Consider the following 18,189-nt stretch of genomic DNA (forward strand, 5'->3'; position numbering starts at 1 on the left):
TTAATTCACGATAATTATTTGATATATTATTTAAACAAAACTGGCTGTCGACTTTCCAGATTATATTATTTTTATTTTTGTTCAAAATCATATTCGAAGAATACTTCACAGATTTCCTAAAGGACGTGCTTGGGCGACTTTGCTTTATAGATTATCATGAAATTCTTAAATCATATCACTAATTCTTTTTTCTTTATATCATGATCTACTGTTCTTTGCACTTTCACCTTCATTGTTTCCCTGTATAATTGGTCATTACAAAATGATATTAACGGTTACGATTTAAATTGATATGTATATATTTTCTGCTATTTCAGAGATCATGCTCCAATTTTGAAGTAAGCGATACTTTTGCTTAAATTCTATCATTGCACATGCATCAAAAATAGAACTGAACTTTAATTTTGCCTTTGATAGTTTAAACCCCCCCTTCCCTTGCTTCATCACTATCACATACCAGAAAACTGTTATGAAACATGGGTGCAGTTTTTATTTAATTTATTTTTTTCTCTAGTAACTGTTCCACATAACTTTAATTTTTCAATACAGAAACTAGCTGGTGATTATTATAAATTAGCAAATCAGAAAATATACATTATTTCTTGATTATTATAAATCAGGAAATTATGTGATATTGGGCAATAGGTGAAATTAATATTTAAAATCACTTTTATCCTACAAATGCAGTATACTCATAACTACATATCTTCTGTTATCTGATTTTTTCTTGTAGTACAAAGAAGAAATCACTGCACATAAGATGGGAGAAAACACGAGGGCAAAAATCTGTAAATTGATCACATTATAACTAATAGAGAAATAAAGTCAAAAAAAATTATTTAAGTGTTCTAGCATCAGCAGATATAATTACACTTTCTTCTAGTTTAGCTACGTTGCATTGTTGAAGTAGCTAAACCTTTGCTACTATTTTACGCTAAAATGAATGGTCATGTTCCCGAAGTGATTTACATTTGTTTGTAACAGTTGTCTTGCGAACGATTTATAAAATAAATTCTCTGAAATATCTGCAGATTGAATAGGTCTATAACCCTCAGTTCCCCAAAAAGATTATGTAACGCATATGCTCTTTTTCTTTTAAAATAATTCAAATCCTCTTTTTCAAGATAATTGTATCAAATAATTTATAATTTTTCAAAAATAAAGTGAAACTGATCATTATAAATTAAGAAATTATTCTTGCATAAATACTGTATCAGCCTGTAAAAGAAATGTCAGTATTTCTGTATTCAGGATGTCTGCTAATCAACAATTGAAAATGGGACAGGACATTCTTGATGTATTTTGCACTACCACTTGAGACACTTTAGTGCGACATCTGGCAAAGTGGTCTCTCTTTTCTTTCTCAATAGTGAGAGTAATCTAGCCTTTAATTTTTCCTCCAGCTATGAGGATTATTATCAAGTATTTCTAAGACGTAGATTATTTCAGAATAGCAACCAACAGTAGAAGTAGTAATATTTAATTATTTTTTTTTATTATTAAGCAAAAGAAACAAAAATAATACTACTGAACTTTCTCTTGTGTGTTATGCATATACACAGTTTTACATGGTGAAAATATAGCATAGTATTTCTAAGATTTCAAATAATTTCAGCAGACAGTAGACTGATTTTAGATTGCAAAGAAATAGTATAGAATTGGAAGCTTCATGGACGATATTATTGCCTTATTTCTTTTGTCAAAATGGTAAAATTAAGTAATAGATTTTGAGTACTGTCTGGAAAAGTTGTCAAACCTGTAGAAATTTAGAATAGTTATGAAATTGAGTTCTAGGAAGGATAAGGAGGGGGGGGGGGGAGCATTACAGAAAAAAAAGATGAAGGCAAAGAGTCCCTGCTACAATATCATTGAATATAAATTTTTGATACTGAAATGACTTGCAATTGGAAACTGAGTAATGTAATTTAACATCATTTGTTGTTCCTTTAAAAAAAAAAAAAATCAGTTTCTAAAACTGAAATGTGATGATCCATATAATGATATTTTGCTAGGAAAGAAAGCAAAAGGTCATTTATTTCAATAAATATTATTTAAATATATAAATATTTGACATAACATTTTAAATCAAACATTTGAAAATTTTTGCAAAAAAAATTCTTTCTATATTGTAAGTAAAGTGAAAGAAAAATCAGTGCAACTGTTCTGTTGCATGATTTGAAGAATACAGCAAATTAACTATTACTAAATAGATTCATTGCAAATGCTGATCGGTGGTCATTTCAGGATTGATTATTTTTGCACCTGAAATTTGTTTCAATTTTTGGGAAGAGACAGAATAAATCAATTGTGAGGCAAAAAGAAATTCAAATATTGTAGGACAGTGAAGAAAATTCACGTAAAGACAGGTGACACAAAGGCCCCTCACCAACAGTTAATCCACTAATGGCTCTAAAATAGGTGTGAAGAGAGGTAATGGCATGATAAAAGGTAGAACGCTGTTGAAGTTTGATCCATGAAAAAAGCTAGGGTGGACTGGCTATTTCATCCACCTTGGCTGGTTGGGAGGTTAATGGAATGAATACAGCATAGAGGAACAATAAAATACAAGTTTATTAGATCTTATATTTTATCTGTCACAGAGACATCATCAGGAATACAATCTCAAAAGCGTAAAATACTATTTCATCAGCATCTCAGTGTGCTTCTATAAGTTTTTAACTTCTCAAGATTTGGGAAACTAATTCTTAATTCTTTCCATAACTAAGGCTAGCCAACAGCACCCACTCTTAGGCTTTGGTCTAATACTTTTTTTCCACTTTTGAGTGTGTTTTTGAGTATTTTTGTGTGTGCTTTTACAATTTTGAGATTGTATCCATGATGATGATGTCTGTGACAGACGAAATATAGGATCTAATAAACTTGTATTTTATTGTTCCTCTGTGCTGTATTCATTCTATTAAACCCAATGAAGTTTAAACCAATGTGTAAGCATAAATACTAGACTAGCTGTGTGATTATAAAGCGTAGAACTCTCATTCTGTTTGCCAGTGGAACACTATCAATAAGTATCTTGATTTGTTCAGATTTTCATTCAAGACTAATGAGCCCTGCTGAAAAGTCCCCCTCAAAACAATGTTTTTTGTTTTTTTACTTAGTGTTGTGCTGTCCAAATGTGACTTACTTGACAAATTGTGCTTCAAAAAATTGTGTCCACACATCATCTCACTAAATAGATTCATTGCTAAATTTGGGAAGAGACAGAATAAATCAATTGTGAGGCAAAAAGAAATTCAAATATTGTAGGACAGTGAAGAAAATTCACGTAAAGACAGGTGACACAAAGGCATTATACCTTTTCAAAATTTTCTCAGTGCTTTAGTGTTGAGAATACAAGCACAAACTTGTATGTTCTTTCATTGGTGTTGCTGTTTCGACACATTTCTCCAGCCATTGAAATTTAAAAAAATTTATAGTTCTTTTCTGCTTTAATTTCAATAGTGATATTTTTAGGGCATTAAAACTGCTAATGTTAAATGGTGACCACACACAGGACTTATAGCACTGCCATGCCATGCCATGTGTGGGTTAATGATTGAGGAGAAAAAGTAACCTATTGATATGTTTCTTAAAGAGTTGAAGGTTGTATTCAGTGAGAAAAACAGTATGGGGGAGATTGTTTCAAAGAATAGAGATGGATGGAATGAAGGAAGATATGTTTGGGGTTAGACACTGTATGGGTGTTGGCAAGTGGCTACTCTTCTTCTTACATGAGTAGAAGAAAGTGGACTAGTAGTGGTCAATTCAGAGGAACAGTGTCCATGAAAGTAGAAAAGGCATGGTGCAGAAACTAAACATGTATTGGGAAAGTGACTGAAGGGAAGGTTGAGAGGAAGAGAACTAATGTTTTAAACAGAAAAAAAAAGACTGAGCTTTTTTTCTTTTTTTTTTTTAGAGGCTGAGGAGTCTGTGTATGTAATGTTTGTCCCATGATAAACTGGATGTGATAGCTAACCCAAGAAGAGAAAGCTGATCTTGAAAGAAAATTGGAACATTATTAAGAGTAAGATGGAGTGCAGCGAGATCTTTCCAGCAAGTAATAAGTCAGGCTTAAGTTTTTTTTTTTAGCAACTGAAATTTATTAAGTTGTATTCATCTTGTTTGAGGATGTTGAGGAGATCAGTATTTGTCATTGGTTATGGAAGATCTTGAGATTTCTATCATTAGAGTACCAGGATTTCTTGAAAGAGGAATGAAGACTATCATTCATGAAACTGTGAATAGGATTTTAAGTCAGAGGAAATCATTGATGTAAAGGATAAAGAGTGTGAGTAAGAGTACGGAACCTGAATTACTTCAGCATTGATGGAAAAATTTAATTAGAGGAAGCTGGCAATTCAATCAGAGTGCATGGGGGGGGGGGGTCATAAGATGGTAACTTGTTTAGGAGGCCTTGATGACAGACATGATCAAATGCCTTTGAAATATCAAGAGCAATAATATCGCTTTCTCCGAATCTTTCTGTGGCCTGTGTCCATAGGTGGATTGAGACAAGCTAGGGGTCAGCTGTAGAATGAGAATGGCAGAATCCATATTGGTGATCACTAATTAACTGTTGAGTCTCCAAGTAATGAAGAAACTGATAGTTGATAATCTTCTCTATCACTTTTGAAAGTTTTGGTACAATTGTATAGTGCCATAGGATTCTAGGCTGGGATTGTGTTTGACGAGAATGAACTGTAGAGAAGGAGACTTGAATAGCATTATGGTCAGGATTTCCACATTGCATTTTTAGAGAGAGGAGGATCGAGGGTGCTTAAAGTGCCTGTTATTAGGACCACTGATGATGATTTGGAGGGACAGGTAGTTAAGAAAAGATCCAAAGTGTTGGAAGAATGATGTTGAGGATTGTCTGATGATTGAGGTATTCTGGTTGGTAGATTAACTATTTATGCTAGGCTGTGACTGATGGTAAATGATTCAGCTTCCTTTCTGGCTTGATCTGTGAAGCTGGAGTGGTGGAGCTAGTTTGTTGTTATTGGCAGTGGTGGCTCGTGGCTTGAAATCATGGGAGTGCTGCAACTTTCGAAATATATATATGCACTGTAAGTGTAAGTACAGTATACGTGTTTGGATAAAACATCAAAATTATGGTAAAAATTAAAAAAAAAAAAAAATTAAACATGAAAAAATGTTTATTATCAATAAAATTATACAGTTTAGTATAATTCAAAATTACTTAAAAATTCCGAGGTCATAATTATCAATAACCCCAATAATGTTCTAAATTAAAAACTGTAACAAATGTTATGTCCAAATAGTTAGAGACTAAGTAAACACAATAAGCACTACAAACACTCTACTACTGATGCAAACTGCATATAAACAACAGTGAAACTGCTCGACGAACAGTGCCACATTATGCTAATAGCTCGCATCTCGCTATGATATGCTTGCGTGTGTAGCAATATGACACTGTGGTAAACAGTGCTCTTCGCCCTCCCAATTTCTATAAGATGGATTTTGATTATTTTTTATACAAAATAAGAGAATTGTATAGGATTGTTGATGATAAAATTAAATATTACAAGCAAATATAAATAAATTAATAAATATATTTGTAAATCAAGAAAAATTGGGGGTGCTGCAGTTCCACAGTGCTTATGCATGAGCTGCCCCTCTCCTAGGAAAATAATCTCACAATTTTAATTGGTTTGTATGAAATCAGTGTTTAGTGATAAGTAGTCAAAAAGGGCAGCATGGTTATCAGAGTTAAGGGAGTGGTAAAGGAAGCAAATGAAAGGCTGTAAAGTTAGATAAGGAAATCTTGAGCCACATTTAATGCCTCAAATGTTGGTGAAATGGATATGGAAGGGTTTTTATTGCAACAAGTTTTGGTGGGGGGGGGTATATTTTTATTATTAATTCCAATTTTTTGTATTTTTCATATTTTTAGATTTCTTTTTATGAGAGATGTATCTGCAGTTAAAATGCTAGTATTTGTATAATTGACTTTCATGTGTAGAGTTGTTGATTCACTAAACATAAAGAGTAGGGGGCATGCACAGGGAGTGAATAGACTGTCCTTGGACAGTGTCTCCTGCATACCACTAACCTGATCTCCTTGTAGGCACAACCTGGTAGGGTAAGCAGCTGTAGGATTATTCACCAACTGATCAGGAAGCCACCAACAGATGCATTACCTCAGGTTTGGATCCATGCACTATCTTGGCAGCCAGCCTACAGAAAACTTTTACTACTGTACCCTGAAATGAATTAAAAAATGGCTCCCTAGTTGAATAATGATAATGGTATGTTGAACATGCCCATCAAGACCATTGCATGCACTGCATGTGAGAAGAAATGGGGGGGGGGCAGAAACCAGAGGGCCCTAGTCTAGGGATGAAACCTGGCAGTGGCCACTTCACACCTTCAAAAAGCAGAGCGATGGTGCTTCACTAGGCAATGAAATACATCTACCATGTAAAATATTTCTCATAATTAGTATTACCCCCTTTTTTTTAAAAAAAAAACTATAACTTATGAAATTGAGCACCAAATTAACTCGCTTATCTGAAGTAGCTACAAAAATCCATCATTTCACAAGTTCAAGTAAACGGTACTGTGTAGACAGTAAACATTATTATTAAAAACATTCCTTGCTGATGTCAGCATCAATTCACCTACACATTTCAGACTAAAAGTAATTAATGAGAGTGTATTAAATTGGAACAGGATATAGTAACAAGAGTGAAGACATTTGAGAAATTACTAAATAAAATAAATGGCAAGTATCGTTAGTGGCCAAATCGGTTTGAAAGTTCTCGTCTGATCACGGAAGTTAAGCAAACCTGAGCCCAGTTAGTACTTGGGAGGGTGCAACCTGAGAACCCCGGGTGCTGCTGTCATTAATCATTTTGCTGGCCTGGTTGGATAAGTGGTTAGCGTATCCGCTCTCCAGCCAAATGGTTGCGGGTTCGAACCCTGCCTTGGACATGGATGTTTGTAATTGTCTGTGAAAATACTGGTGGTGGTTGGTGTAGATGATCAGCTTAGTTGTGGTTGGTGGAGTCAGAGTTGTGGAATAGTGCCCTCTCTCAATGAGTCTTTGGACTCCCTAGAGGTGCTATGTAGTAATAATAATAATATACAGTTGACCCTTGAACAACACGGGGGTTATGGGCACCTACTCCCTGCATTGTTTGAAAATCCACGTATAACTTTTAACTCTCCAAAAACTTAACTACCAATAACCTGCTGTTGACCAGAAGCCTTACTGATAACATAAATGTTGATTAACACATCTTGTATGGTTGGTGCGTGTACTATATTCTCACAATAAAGTAAGCTAGGGAAAAGAAAATCATAAAGAAGAGAAAATACATTCACAGTGCTGTACTGTATTTATCGATATCGTAAGTTTACGTCATCTTTTTACAAGATGAATCGTCTACCTACATCAGTATTGTCTTATATGATACACAACACTGCAGATGTTATGGGTATTACTAACACTAGACATCAAAAAGGAAAAGGTAATGTGAAAAAGAAATTATTCATATTGATTTACAGGTGTAATGATTCATGCAGTGATAACGAAGAAACAGCAGTATGGTTGCTTCATGGTATCCTAGCTTATACACTAATGAATTGTTATAAAATTTTTATTTCATGCTAATTAATTTAACTAATTAATAACAGTTAATTTTGTGCAGTTATGATTTAACAGTGCATCTTTGTGTTTGTTTACATTTTGATAAATTTCAACTTTTAAATATATGCTTTATGGTAGTAAATGATAAAATAGACAAGTATCTAGATATATTTTATGCATTCATGGCATACTTAACTTTTTCTTAATTTTTTTGATATTTCTAGGCTAAGCGGTTTGTCTGTGAGGTTTTTAAATTGTCGCAAATCTCCAAAAAAATTTCCAGTATATTTATTTAAAAAAAAAAAAAACACATATAAGTGGAACTGCGCAGTTCAAACCTGCATTCTTTAAAGTCAATTGTGAATTGTTTTTATAACAAAATCAAAAATAGACTGTAAATTAGAAAAATTTTGTGTTTACGGTTATTAGATGTACATGATCGCTTTTTGACTATTGTGCATGCACACAGCTTAGAGGGAACATTGATATGAGGGAATGAATAATATGGTAATGTGAGTAAATTAATGTTAATTTGAATTTCTCTTTAGAAACAATTATTAAAATCAACTTTCACCTTTTCTTAAACTAGTATTTAGTCAGCAACCTCCTGCACTTAGTCATGCTCCAGCTCCCATTCATCCTACTCATCTAACACAGGCTATGTCCCAGAATACATCAGCAGCAGCAGCATCAAACACGCTTCAAGTTCAGGTACATGTTTTTAAATATTTATATATAAACTTAATATAGTCAGCTTTCGCTATAGCAAACACTGTTATAACAAACTCACCATAAACTACTTAAAATGCTAACCAAACCCTCATAGTTACAATGCTAGACTAGAAGAAATTCACATGGTAAACTGTCCATTGTAACGAACTATTCTGGTTTTTATGGGTTTGCTGTAGCGAGAGTTGACTATTGTCTGCATTATCAGTGGATACGTGAATTCAAAATTCTGTAACTTACATTAGAATTTTAAGACATTGCACAGTTTGTTATTAATAGAGGTGATATTGTTCTGTTAGGTTAGTTGGTTGGTTTATTGGTGCAAGAATAGCAAAGATTATAGCAATACATAAATAGACATACTGGTATGAAAGCATGTACAGAAACCAAGCCAAGTAATGCAGCATATGTATATAAATTGAATTACAGCAGTACATACATAGACAAATTAGTAAACAATATGCACACATAAAAATTAAGTTTAGCAATGCAGTATCTACATGCAAACAAAACTGCAGTAAAGGTTACAGCAGTAGACAAGATCAAAGGTTACAGCAATACATAAATATTAAAAAAATAAACTAGTAAATAATATGTAAATGAGCCTCCGTAGCTCAGTCGGTATAGACAAGACACTTTGGTCGTAAAGATCTGGGTTCGAATCCCATCCAACACAGGTCTTTTTGGCTAAAGGTGAGTTAGTCGGTCTCATACAATAGTGGAGGGTTTTTTTTTTTACCCAGAAACTCGGGTTTTTCATCCCTCAAAACAGACAAACTGTCCAGTGAACACAACTACAGTCAAAAATACTTCGGGCAAGGGAGGCAACAGGAAACCATCTTGTTTCATTATCATTATTCCCTGGTAAAATGGTATATTGCTATCCAACCAACCATAAGATTGAGGACTAAACAGCAACATTCATGTAAAAATGAAGTTAAACAATGCAGTGTCTACATATAAATAAAATTACAGCAAATGTTACAGCAGCAGATAAACAGTCAAAGAGAAATTAGTAAATAATATGTATATACAAAAATTAAGCAATGCAATATCTACATATAAACAAAATTACACTTAAATGTGTTTGTACAGATTAATTCTTTTTAGAAGGTTATAAACATCGTGCGGTCTGTTTGAGATTGATAACGTCAAGGTATGATGACTATGAAATATGCAGAGCACAGCAAGAAAAAACTTCCTCTCTTCTCTTTCTATGTTGGCTAGAATGTCGATGTTGAATTTCAGGCTTAATGTCATAATTTGTCAGTGCTTCCTGCCGTGATGATTGCCATTTAGCAATTAGCTTTGATCTTATAAACTGTCTGTAGTCTGTATATGGTACTGTCAAACAATACGTGGACAAAGTATGAGCTGATCTAGCAGCTGCAGTCTCATCATCATCAAATTCCTAACATGTACCCTCAAAGGGTGTACAGGATATGATAGTACTACATGAAAAGTTTACAACATTACTAACTTCCTATCTACAATTTTCCTCCAAATCAATCTGTTACCTGTCAAGACTAACATTATCAGATCTCATATTTCTATCTTCTAAGGCACTTTATTTAAAATAACAATCCACATATATCTTGGTTCCTCTGGGATTTTTTCCTGCCAACCTGGCAGAGAACACTGTTTTGCTAATCTTAGTTGACTTCCTAACATACCAGCTTTGTTGATTCTATTGTCCGTTTCCATATTTAATTTACGATCTTCACTAAAAATCATGCCTAAGTAGCTTAAATGTTTTATTTGTTTTATAGGATCTCCATTCACAATACAGTTGATATTTTCAATGCTTATGTCTATTTTCATTGTCTTTGTCGAGATATTGCTGACCTTGATACCAAATCTATTATAACAGTTGTTCAATTTAATCAGGAAATCTTGCAGACTTGTACTGGATTTATTTAGAAGTATGATATCATCTGCATAAAGTAAAGAGCTGAGATTAACATCTCCAATTTTGATATAAGGTTTAATACCACATTCCTTCATAATGTTGATCCATATAGATAATGAATAACAGAGGGGATAATGTACATCCTTGTCTGACACCAGATTTAACATTAAACCATCTTCCTATACTTCTTTCAATCCTAACTGCTGACTTACAACTCAAATAAAGACTAAGTATTGCTTGATATAATGCCCCATTGACACCATATAACTGTAGTGTGTTGAATAGCTTCTCTCTTGGCACCTTATCATGTGCATTTTCCAGATCTAGAAAACTTGAATACAGATGTTTGTTATATTCCCATGATTTCTCAACTATTTGTCGTAAAGTAAAAATCTGACCCTGAAGCTTGTTCTTCACCAAGCTTCCCTTCCACAATCCTTCTCAACTGCTGCTCAAGTATACTTGCATAAATCTTACCAGCAACACTCAGTAGGGAAATACCTCTGTAATTCTCACATTTAGTTTTATTTCCATTTTAATGTATGGTTACTATGAGCTATATTCCAATCATCTGGAATTTGTCCCTCTGTCCAGGCCTTCTGAACTATGCAGTGCAGCAACTGCAAGACTTGTACCTCCATGCTTGATTTTTGGTTTGGTATCATCTATTCCAGCTGCCTTTTCACATTTCAGGCTTTTTTCTACTTCAAGTAGGGATGTATATTCCTGATTGCATACCTGGTTAGTGTTTTTCACCACTGTGCTGTCACTGATTGTTTCATTTAGCAATTTTTCGAATTAATTGCTTTATACTTCGAAGATACCTTTTTCTCCAGTTTTCATGTTACCTTTATCATCTTAATTCCTTTTACAACACTTTTTCCTCCATTTCTGAGCTTCTTCAACAACCTCCAGAATATCTTGTCACCTTCTTGATATTTATTTTCTATGTTCTTACCAAAGTCCTCCCATGACTTTTGTTTAGCTAGTTTTACACAGTGTTTTGCTTTCTTACATTTGTCTCTGTATTCTCTAAGAACAAAAGCTGACTTATTTGCCAGGAAATTTTGATATGCTTTCTTCTTTTCCTTCACTGCCTCTTTAACTTCCTCTGTCCACCACAGAGTTCAGATTTTTATATCCTTGCAGACTACCTCACCACATGCCTCTCTGGCTGAATCAATCGGGGTTTTCTTTGAAGCTTGCCACCGAATCTCCAAGATTTGGTTCCTGTTCTCAAACTCTTGCATTTTTTCTTCAATAATCTTTGTGTAGTTTAGTCTATGATTCACATCTGGGAGCTGCTCAACTTTTATTCGCTTTAAAACTTTCTTACATGTTGTTCTTTTCAATATGTAATTCAATTTTATCCTACTCAAGACTAAATAGTAATCGCTTCCAATTTCAAATCCTCTGTACATTCTAGTGTCTTGCACCAAGGAGAAAATATCACTGTCAACAATAACATAGTCAATGAGACTTTACTTATTCCTTGCTTATCTCCATGTGAATTTTTGCACATTTTTTGTTGGAACATGGTGTTAGTAATAACCAGTCCATGTCCTGAGCAGAAATCCAACAGATATTTGCCATTATTATTAGCTTTGCTCTTTTCTCCAAATTTTCCCAAAATATTTTTGTATGTCTCACAATCATTTCCTACTCTGCTATTTAGATCCCCAACAAGTACCAACTTTTCATTTTTCATTGTGTCAGTTGCTTTTTCTAAAGCCTCAAAAAATTCCTCCACTTCTACCTTAGTAGAACCTTCTGTGGGACCATAGGCACAAATAAGTCTCATTGTCCAGTTCCCCATTCTCATATTTGCCCACATTACTCTACTTGAGACTGACTGCCATTCAAGAAGATTAGCCTCGTATTTTGTGTTGAATACTATGGCTACTCCTTCTTTTCCTTGATTGTCATTGCCTGAATATAACATTTTGTGTTTATTGCTTAGAAAGATCTCACCAATTTTTGTCTTTTTTTTCTTTCAGTTACCCCTATTGATCTGTTTCTTATCCAATTCCTCAGCCAATTCCATTTCTTTGCCATTTAGGGTTCTAATGTTTATGGTACTGATCTTGAACTCTGGTAATTTTGAGTTGGGATATGTTTCAGGATTTGCTGAGATTGCACTGTTTGCTCTGGCAAGCAGTGCAATTTAAATTTAAATTGCACTGTTAAAAAAAAGGCCAGTTGTTTCGCCTGGTTCCCAGGCGAAAACAACTGGGGCCTTTTTTTAACTGGACGACATCCCAGCCAGTATGAAATTGTGCCATGTTGTATACCATCATTTTAATTCATGTTATAGGTTTAATGGAATGTTTATACCATCATTTTAACATTGTGGTTTAAGTCAATAAGAATACAATTGACTCACCTTTAGTTCAAAGAGACCAACTAAAGGGATTCGTCTATACCAGGCATGGGCAACCTTTCCTAGTTCGGGGACCACATTATTAAATAAAATAAATTAATATTAAATGAATTAAAACAAGTTGCTACTTCATATTTCATTTATTTATAATATAATGAACGACATAACAATTTAATCTGAAGATTGGCCTTGTACTTCAACTACGAGACTATCAATATTGATGTTAATATTACTTAAGGATAATCGCATAGAATTTTCGAGGTTTTCATCCATTATTCTTGTCTGAATTTTTGTTTTATTGTATTTCATCCTTGAAAAAACTGTTCACACATGTGCTGCCGAAAAGACAAATGATTTTTCTTGAAATGGCGCGTAAATTTGTATATTTTTCTTCCACCAAATAAAATTTATAAAAATCCGTCAAAGCAATGTTGTTAAATTGTGATTTTAGCACCAAATCCACCTGGAGCTCAATAAGTTCCATTTGTAAGTTTTCTGGCACATTATTTATATCAGCATCCATCGGACGAGCAAATATAGCGAATGTGGAGTCTTTGTTTTTGAAGTCGGCAAACCTTGTATCAAATTGGTCTGTTAGTGCCTTCAGTTCATCTCCATAACAATTATAAGGGATGTTTTTTGATGAGTTGCTAGAGTAGGAAAATGATAACAATTTTTAGCTCTTATCTGACTTTCCAACAATCTTAGTTTATTACAAAAAGCTTTGACATGTCCATGCAGCTCATGAACCAATTGTCCTTGTTTTTGCAATTTAAGATTCAGTTCGTTTAGGTATCCAGTGACATCTACAAGGAATGCTAAATTACACACCCACTCATCTTTTACTTGGTTAATTGTGTTTCCTTTTATGTCCATAAAATCTGCAATGGCTTGTCTCAGATCATAAAGTTGTTTTAACATTTTACCTTTACTCAACAATCTCACTTCACAATAATAAGACACATCTTCATAATCCGAAAATAGGTCTGGCAAAACAAATACTCCTTAAATTGGCGATGATTAAGTGAGATGACGTGACTTAATAAAGTTAATACTGGCTACTACAAGTTCCATAACATTTGTGAATTTAATCTATTTTGCACATATATTGTTGGTGGATAATGCAGTGAAAATTTGTTAAATTTTCCAGATGGATCTGTAGTTCTATTGCTCTTTCATGAACTATTCCAATAAATCTCCCTTCTGTGCACCAACCATTGCAAGGGCTCCATCAGTGCATATGCCAGATAGTGAACTCCATTTAAACCCAACTCTCTCGAAGACTGTGACTTTCAAACATATCTTCAATGATAGTTGTTCTTTTTAACGTCCAAAGTGCCAATAATTCTTCTGTGATGTTGAAATCTGCATCAACTCCTCGAATAAATATTGCTGTATCGGAGGCATCGGTGCTGTCATTCAAAGCAATTGAAAATGCTTCCAATCTAGCAATCTTCTCTTTTAAACTTTTTTTGATATCATCAGCCATAATTTCTATTAGGCGGACAACAGTACGTCTCGACAAACGAATATTCTCGAAGTCTTTTTTCTTTTCAGGACATATTATACTTGCAACATCCAGCAGACATTCTTTGATAAATTCTCCTTCACCAAATGACTTAGAATGCTTAGCGATTTTTTTGCGTACCACAAAGCTGGCTTTGACAATGCTGCGTTCTTTGCTTTTTGAACATTTGCTGCTGGGTATCCAAGTTCTTCTTCAACTTCTGTATTTCATCTTTTCGTAGTTGTCCATTAATATTTGGGTGATCCACATGTCTCGAAGTAAAGTGTCTCTTCAAGTTGTATTCTTTGTTAATGGATACGGATTCGTTGTACAGCAAACCTTTATTCAGAATAAAATAATAATCCTGCGTCCAGTTGTCTTGAAATTGATGATTCTCTGCGTCTACTTTTCTTTCTTGTTTTTTTGCAATAACCTCTGACATTGTCCCAAATTTATAAGCAATATTCAAAACTGTCTTCTATACTGCAGGCACTGAACAGAACATAACATCAATGCAGGCACTGAACAAAGCACAATACCAATGCAAGTACCGAACTGACACATTCACACACACCACTAGTCAAAGTGAGAAAGAGACCTTGGTTTGGAGAAAACATAGTGTGTTTTGCGCAAGTCATATGACGTCAGTTTAATGTTAGTAGAACACGTTTTCTCCTGCCATGAATCAGACATACTTCACTGAAATAGATTAGGGCTGGATCAAAAGAAATAGAGGGCCGGGGTTGCCCATATGTAGTCTGTACCAACTGAGATACAGAAGCTCTCATTTTAAGTAAAATGATATAATTAATAATTCTGGATAATATATTTTTATCAATGACAACAGTAATGAAATAGAACAAGTTTTTTTTTTTTGCTTTTTTAACTACTGAATAATTTATTAAATATTTACATGCCAAATTATAAATAGTTCATCATTTAGTCATCATCATTTCATCAACATGAATAACTAATAACTATGGAAATTTGAGTATGGATGAATATGGAAATTGGAATTTGAAACTTTACACACTAGTAGTGTCTGCATGCACATGCTTAGTTCTATTTCTTTATGTCCATGAATAAATTTTGTAATTATCTCTAGATGTGCATTTTCTTCACTAAACTTTAATAGGACATGGCAGAGAAGTTATTAATATGTAAGGTAATACTAATAAAATGTAGAACTACAATTAACTGTTAAAAAGATCAGCATTTGATTTGAAAACTTGGGATCAGAACTGTTTAACTGAGAGGAGACTTCCACATTGCCTTTAAAGGAATGCAGAGAATCAACCAGGGCTTCTGACCTGTCCATTCCTCACCTTCTCATGGTGCACCCTGTTAAGTATCTACCTGGATACTGAACGAACGAAGATGGGCTGGAAATTTGGGATTTAGCCAAACAAAATGGCAGTAAACCTCCTGGATTGGGAGACTTAAAATTATAATTATATCATTTTACTTCAGTTGTTGTTGTTACCATAAAAATTTTAAATTTATGCATCCTTGATTTTAGGACTGTCTCAAATACCCACAAGGTTGGCAAGTAGTTAGCTTGTATGCTCTCCAGTGAGCAGGGTGCAGTTTGAATTCCACCATGGGCATGGATGCTGTTGATTGTCTTTAAGTGGGAAATGAATTTTGCATGATGTGAAACCACCACCCAACATATTGGAGAACTGAAGTAACTTAGAAAAAGTTTAGTGCTTGCTCTCTAGAGCAGGGTTTCTGAACTATGTAAAATTAATAAAAAAAAAAAATTAGAAAAATCCTTAGCCCACGCACAGTGTGAATGTACTATAGGGTTACATAAAAACCTTTCTTTGGGAAACCTTTCTTTCTTTCTTTTTTTTATGGGAGCCACATAAAATCATAGTTAACTTTATTTTGATAATATATAGCACAGCTGTACAGGTATGTTTCTATTTTTATTGATGTTATACATATTTTGGTATTTTTATTTTTTATTCTTTATTTAATTTTATTTTTTTATAAAATGTTTTTGTGATATTAGAATCAGAGATATCAAACTTAGCTCTTTGCTAAATGCAGATGATGTTGTCCTAAGTACCTCAAGTGCAAGTATCTGGGATTTTCCAAATTGAATGATACTGGAAACAACGTTTTACATGAAAATCACCTAAAAACACCAAAACTATGAAAATAGACCAGAGTGTAGAAAACTCTAGCTGTATTCTCAATGTAGAATCCATAAAAGTAAAATATTTCAACTGTTTAGGCACAGCTTTTAGTGAAGATGGTGAATTAAATTTGAAAAGAGACAATACAGTAAGCAAATCTAGTATCGCAGGGAGCAAGTTGAATAAATTTATGTGAAATAAGAGAGAATTTAACCAAAACACTCAACTAGCAGTTATAAAAGGTTGTGTTCAAACTAGTTAGCTTATATATGTGGTCTGTAATCTTTAATCAAAGTTCATTAAAGTTTAGAGACTACAGATAAGAGAATTGTGAGAAAAATTAGGAGGCTGAACATATTACATCAATGGCAAAATCCATATTAAAAATGAAGGTATTAGAAAGAAATGTCTTGATATTTAAGAATGTGTGATCAGGGCCAATCTGAAGTGTTATGGTCACTTAAATGGAATGGGAGAAGAGCGAGAGATTAGCAAAATAAGTGTTTGAAGGGGTGCTTAAGGGTCAAAGCTGTATAACCGAGAGGAGACCTCTACATAGCCTTTAAAGGAATGCGGAGAACTGCCCTGGGCTTTTGACCTAATGTCCAATCCTCACCTTCTCGTGGTGCCCCCTGTTGGGTATCTACCTGGATACTGAACGAACGAGGATGGGCTGGCAATTTGGGATTTAGCCAACCAAATTGTATTCTTATTGGCTTAAACCAATATGCAAAATGATGGTACAACATGACAAAATTTCATGCTGGCTGGGGCGTTGCCCAGTTAAGCAAGGTCCCCGTTGTTTTCGCCAGGGAACCAGGGCGAACAGCGAAAAGTCAGCTACTGGAACAAATCTGAAAGCACACTCCAACTCAACATCACCAGAGTTACAGATCGGTACTATCAACATAAGAAGCCTGAATGGCAAAGAAATGGAGCTAGCTGAGGAATTAGATAAGTACCAGATCGACATAATAGGGGTGACTGAAACAAAAAAGACAAAAACTGGTGAGATCTTTCTGGACAATAAATACAAAATGTTATATTCAGGAAATGACAATCAAGGAAAAGAAGGAATAGCCATAGTATTCAACACAAAATCAGAGGCTAATCTTCTTGAATGGCAGGCAGTCTCAAGTTGAGTGATGTGAACTAATATCACAATATTAGTTCACATCACTAATTGAATAATGAGACTTATTTGTGCCTATGGTCCCACAGAAGGTTCTACTAAGGTAGAAGTGAAGAAATTTTTTGATGTTTTAGAAAAAGCAACTGACACAATGAAAAAGGAAAACTTGATCCTTGTTGGGGATCTAAATAGCAGAGTAGGACATAATTGTCAGACATACAAAAATATTTGGGAAAATTTGGAGAAAAGAGCAAAGCTAATAATAATGGCAAATACCTGTTGGATTTCTGCTCAGGACATGGACTGGTTATTACTAACACCATGTTCCAACAAAAAAATGTGCACAAATTCACATGGAGAGAAGAGGCAAGGAATAAGATAAGTTTCATTGACTATGTTATTGTTGATAGTGATGTTTTCTCCCTGGTGCAGGACACCAGAGTGTACAGAGGATTTGAAATTGGAAGTGATCACTATTTAGTCTTGAGCAAGATAAAATTGAATTTCATATTGAAAAGAATGATATGTAAGAAAGTTTTAAAGTGAATAAAAGTTGAGCAGCTCCCAGATGTGAATCATAGACTAAACTACACAAAGATTATTGAAGAAAAAATGCAAGAGTTTGAGAACAGGAACCAAACCTTGGAGATTCAGTAGCAAGCCTTGAAGAAAAACCTGATTGATTCAGCCAGAGAAGCATGTGGTGAGGTAGTCTACAAGGATAGCAAAATCAGAACTCCATGGTGGACACAGGAAGTTAAAGAGGCAGTGAAGGA

General features: G+C 34.2%; 1 protein-coding gene across 3 annotated transcripts in view; it reads left to right on the forward strand.

Moving 5' to 3' along the window:
- Positions 1-18,189, forward strand: part of LOC150095705 (uncharacterized) — a 338,480-nt gene that overhangs the window by 236,780 nt on the left and 83,511 nt on the right. For all 3 annotated transcript variants that reach the window (XM_090410275.1, XM_090410277.1, XM_090410278.1), the window contains exon 14: positions 8,202-8,323. In XM_090410275.1, coding sequence (XP_090266401.1) covers positions 8,202-8,323 — 122 coding nt within the window. The remainder of the gene's footprint in view (positions 1-8,201; positions 8,324-18,189) is intronic.

This window comes from Typopeltis vanoorti, chromosome 20 (assembly GCF_054136105.1).
Source record: "Typopeltis vanoorti isolate ZY-2024b chromosome 20, IOZ_Tvanoo_1.0, whole genome shotgun sequence".
NCBI classification, from domain to species: domain Eukaryota; kingdom Metazoa; phylum Arthropoda; class Arachnida; order Uropygi; family Thelyphonidae; genus Typopeltis; species Typopeltis vanoorti.